Below are 4,418 nucleotides of genomic sequence, written 5' to 3' on the forward strand. Positions count from 1 at the left end.
AAACTACCATTTTTTAAAATAAATTTTACACTTAAATATTTTTCTTTCACTTTGTTTAATGAAAGACTCCCACGTTACTTTTATTTTTGTTTTTGTATATTTTTGTACGTTTTTAGACGTTTTTTTATTGAATTTTTACTACTAACTACATATTTAGTATCATTTTTGTCTATTTTTCGACATTATTTCATTGAATTTTCTTCTTTTTCTTGATTCTAGGCCTATTCCGGCTTTTTCCGTAATTTTTGAAATACAATAAAAATTTGACTTTTTTTAAAACGAAAGACTCCAAAAATCAAGAAAATTTAGAAGTAAAAACATATTAAAAGGTCTAAAAAATTAGAAATTAAATAAACATATACAAAAGTCAGACAAAGCTTTCGAAAAATCAGATATCTATGCGAAAGGTTTCGAGGGCCTAAATGCTCTTAGAATAAACAGCTTATTACTTGGTTATCGAAACGCGCGTCAACTATATCGCCGTGAACAATGTATTCAGTCTGTTTGGTTATATAGCCACTGCTTTTTATAAATAAATCCCAAGCAGTACGCTGCATCACAAAATAAACTTCTACATTTCGTATAAATAGTATGTAATGAATTAAAAACCGAAATTGCAGGATATGTTGTGATGTCTGCTAGTCGAAAACGGATATTTTAAATTTCAAAAAGTCATAAAAAAAACATCACGAACCCCTGTTAGAATATATGGAACGTAACCAATTTTTAGTTAACTGTCAAATGTTGGTAATATAAGTTGACGTCTGTCAATTGATCTTATCAATCTTGCTCTTTTATGTGTAAGACTAAAATTAAAACAAATTGTTTGTACTGAAAATCATATCAGTTATTATTTTCAAACCACGTAACTTTCCTTTATGGTAGCAGAGCGTGGTTCCGTGGAAATAACAGAAGACTGAAGAAAGTGATTATACAAGTGTTAAAATTAAGTTTAGTAATATGGAGGTTATAATTACAACGTACTTCTCGTCAAACTTAATCTTCAAAATGGGTTCAAATTTTTTTTGATTTGGAAAAACTAGTCGGAAGAGAAAATTTTACCACTTGGAAAACATTTACAGCATGAGGATTTGTGGTGTTGTATCGAACCGTCTGATAACAAACCAATTAAAGCAAGTAAGGTTGTAAATGCCAAAGCCAAGTTGATTTTACTTCTGGACCCTCAAAATTATGTTCATGTTCAAGATTGTTCAACTGCAAAAGAGGTATGGGAATGTTTACAACAAGCTTTTGATGATAAAGGGCTCACGCGAAGAGTTGGCTTACTAAAAGACTTAATAAATACTAAATTGGAATCTAGTTATAGTCTTGAAGAATATGTGAGCAAGATCATCAATACTGCTCACAACCTGCGTAACATTGATTTTGACGTAAACAATGAATGGCTTGGTACTTTGATGCTGACAGGCTTACCAGATGAATACAAGCCCATGATTATTTTGCTTGAGAGCTCAGGCAGCAAGTTAAAAACAGAGGACCAAGATGCTATAATTGCAATAAATAAGGTCATTTTGCTAAACTATGTAAACAACCAAAGAAGTTAGCGAATAAAGGAGAAGGTTTCCCAGTAACTGTTAAACAAAATGTGAGTGATAAATAGCTAATAGACTCAGGAGCATCTTTGCACATGACTTGCAAGATGACTGGTTGTATAATGTCACTGAGCCAACTGTGAAAAGTGTTACTGTGGCAAACAGAGAGCCATTAACTGTAAAAGGAGTTGGATGTGTGGACATTCAAATAAATCAGAAAGATAAAATACAAGTTAAAAATGTACTGTTTGTTCCTGGTTTAGCTGCCAATCTTCTTTCAGTCAGCACAATCGTGAAGAATGAGCATAATGTTATATTTTATGACAAGGGATGTGACATTCAGAATGCTAAAGGAGAGGTTATCTGTAATGCAGTATTGAAAAATAACCTATATGTTATGAACATAAGTGGAGAAGAGGTTCATCTGACTTCAAGTGCTGTGAATTATAATGACACTTATCTGTGGCATCTGCGAATGGGACACTTGAATTTTTCAGACATTAAGAAAGTGCCAAATTGTGTTGAAGGTATGTCTTTGACTTTGGACAAAGGTAATGTGATCACATGTATTCATTGTTGCTTGGTTGCCATTTAAAAATGGAGGTTTAAGAGTAGTAAGACCACTTGAACTAATACATTCTGATTTATGTGACCCTATGAAAAATATTTCATATGCAGGTAAGAAATATTTTATAACTTTCATTGATGACTACACATGAATAGTACATGTGTACTTTCTTAAAGATAAAATGAGTGTACTTGATACGTTCAAAGATTTCAAGTCAAAAGTAGAGAATGAATTAAATTGTAAAATTAAAAAGTTACGCACAGATAATGGTAAAGAGTACTGTAATAACAATTTTGAGAAATTTTTAACTAATCATGGTATAATTCATCAGACATCTACTCCGAACACTCCAGAGCACAATGGCTTGGCAGAACGAATGAACAGAAAACTAGTTGAGAGAGCAAGGTGTATGTTGTTTTATGCCTGGAGAAGAAACTATGGGCTGAAGCTTTGGCAACTGCTGCGTATATTGTAAATAGATCTCCTACAAAGGCTTTGGAAGGTAAAACACCGAATGAACTGTGGAAAGGTAAAAAACCCAATTTATCTCATTTAAAGATTTTTGGCTCTGTTGCTATGGTACATGTACCAAAAGAAAAACGTCAAAAATGGGATAGACAGGTCTATGATAGTAATGTAACTGTTCGATCACTCCATACACGTGACAAACAGCACAGTGATAATCATGAAAATCATATGTGTTTCTCTACTGAACTGACCGACCCACAGGCAGTTGAGGAAGTCTTTGACTTCACTACTGGCTAACAAATGGAAAAAGGCTATGGATGAGGAATGTACTTCTCTGATGAAAAACAATACGTGGAATTTAACAGATCTTTGTCCAGGAAAAAAGGGCTTTACCTAGCAAATGGATATTTAAAACAAAAACAAACCAGAGTGGAAATGTTGTACGTTACAAAGCAAGACTTGTTATAAAAGGCTATGAACAGAAAAAGGGCATTGATTACGAAGAAACATACTCACCAGTTGTCAGGTACACAACAATTCGTTTTATATTTGCCTTAGCAGCTAAATATCAGCTACAGATTGATCAGATGGATGAAGTGTCAGCCTTCAAGGAGAATTGAAGGCGCTTTTTGATATGAAAGATATTGGTCCAGCAAGTCAATGTGTGGGTTTACACATTAAGAGAGAAAAAGAAAAAGTAATTATTGATCAAGAAAAATATATAACTGAAATTTTGACTCATTTCAGAATGTCAGACTGCAAACCTGTGAAAACTCCATTTGAAATTGGTATGAAATTCATGAGTAAAGATGAAGATGAGTTTAGTTGTCCCTATCAGCAAGCAATTGGGTCATTGTTATATGTGGCACAAGGAACTCGTCCAGATATATGCTTTGCATCATACATTAAGTAGATTTAATAAAAAACCAAATAGAGAGCACTGGACTGCAGTGAAGAGAATATTTAGATATCTACAAGGAACTAAAAATGGTAATGAAGAAATCACAGGTTATTGTGATGCAGATTGGGCGACCGAAAGTCTTGCACTGGTTATTTATTTATGTTACAAGGTGGTGCAATATCTTGGCGACAACAGACAGTCGCTCTGTCAACTGCAGAGGCGGAGTACATGGCGATGTCTTCTGCAGCACAAGAGGCATTATGGCTGCTGCAGTTACATGAGGATCTTGGTGTTCAGCTGAACAACCCACTTATAATCTACAGTGACAACCAGAGTGCAATTAAATTGACTACTAATGATTGTTATCTACCTCGATCAAAACATATTGATATACGCTATCATTTTCTGAAGAGTCATGTAAATAATCTAAAAATTAAATTTTTGTATATAAAAGGTGAGGAAATGATAGCAGATAGTTTAACAAAAGGTACGACTAGTGATTAACATTTGTATTGTACCGTAAAAATGGGGTTGTGTTCCAAGGGAGGGTGTTAGAATATATGAAACGCAACCAATTTTTATTCAACTGTCAAATGTTGCTAATGTAAGTTGACGTCTGTCAATTGATCTTATCAATCTTGCTCTTTTATGTGTAAGACTAAAATTACAATAAATTGTTTGTACTGAAAATCATATCAGTTATTATTTTCAAACCAATGTAATTTTCCTTTAACCCCAATAAAACAAACAGTATCCAATAGAAAGTTTGAGTATTAAATTTTATACCACAAATATTGAAACATAATCATTTATTCAGTTTTACGAATTGAGAAACGTAATTATCTAAAGATCGATTAGTTACGATTAAATAATAATCGATTATGATCGATTATTCAAGTGGTAATCGTTTTGAATGTCAAGATATGCC

General features: G+C 33.1%; 1 protein-coding gene across 1 annotated transcript; it reads left to right on the top strand.

The window, feature by feature from the left end:
- Nucleotides 1–960: 960 nt before the first annotated feature.
- Nucleotides 961–2,886, top strand: LOC130902919 (uncharacterized). The gene is made up of 5 exons (XM_057815204.1): nt 961–966; nt 1,083–1,560; nt 1,622–2,104; nt 2,298–2,528; nt 2,570–2,886. Exons 1-5 carry the CDS (start codon nt 961–963, stop codon nt 2,884–2,886), a joined length of 1,515 nt encoding a protein of 504 aa, XP_057671187.1.
- Nucleotides 2,887–4,418: the final 1,532 nt, after the last annotated feature.

The sequence above is a fragment of the Diorhabda carinulata genome, chromosome Y (assembly GCF_026250575.1).
Source record: "Diorhabda carinulata isolate Delta chromosome Y, icDioCari1.1, whole genome shotgun sequence".
Taxonomy (NCBI): domain Eukaryota; kingdom Metazoa; phylum Arthropoda; class Insecta; order Coleoptera; family Chrysomelidae; genus Diorhabda; species Diorhabda carinulata.

Bases quoted from the DNA above. Each gene is read 5' to 3' on its own strand.
- LOC130902919 (XM_057815204.1), top strand. The intron at 2,105-2,297 runs GTAATGTGATCA...ACTTTCTTAAAG, and splicing joins GTCTTTGACTTTGGACAAAG to ATAAAATGAGTGTACTTGAT. The intron at 2,529-2,569 runs GTATGTTGTTTT...TATGGGCTGAAG, and splicing joins ACTAGTTGAGAGAGCAAGGT to CTTTGGCAACTGCTGCGTAT.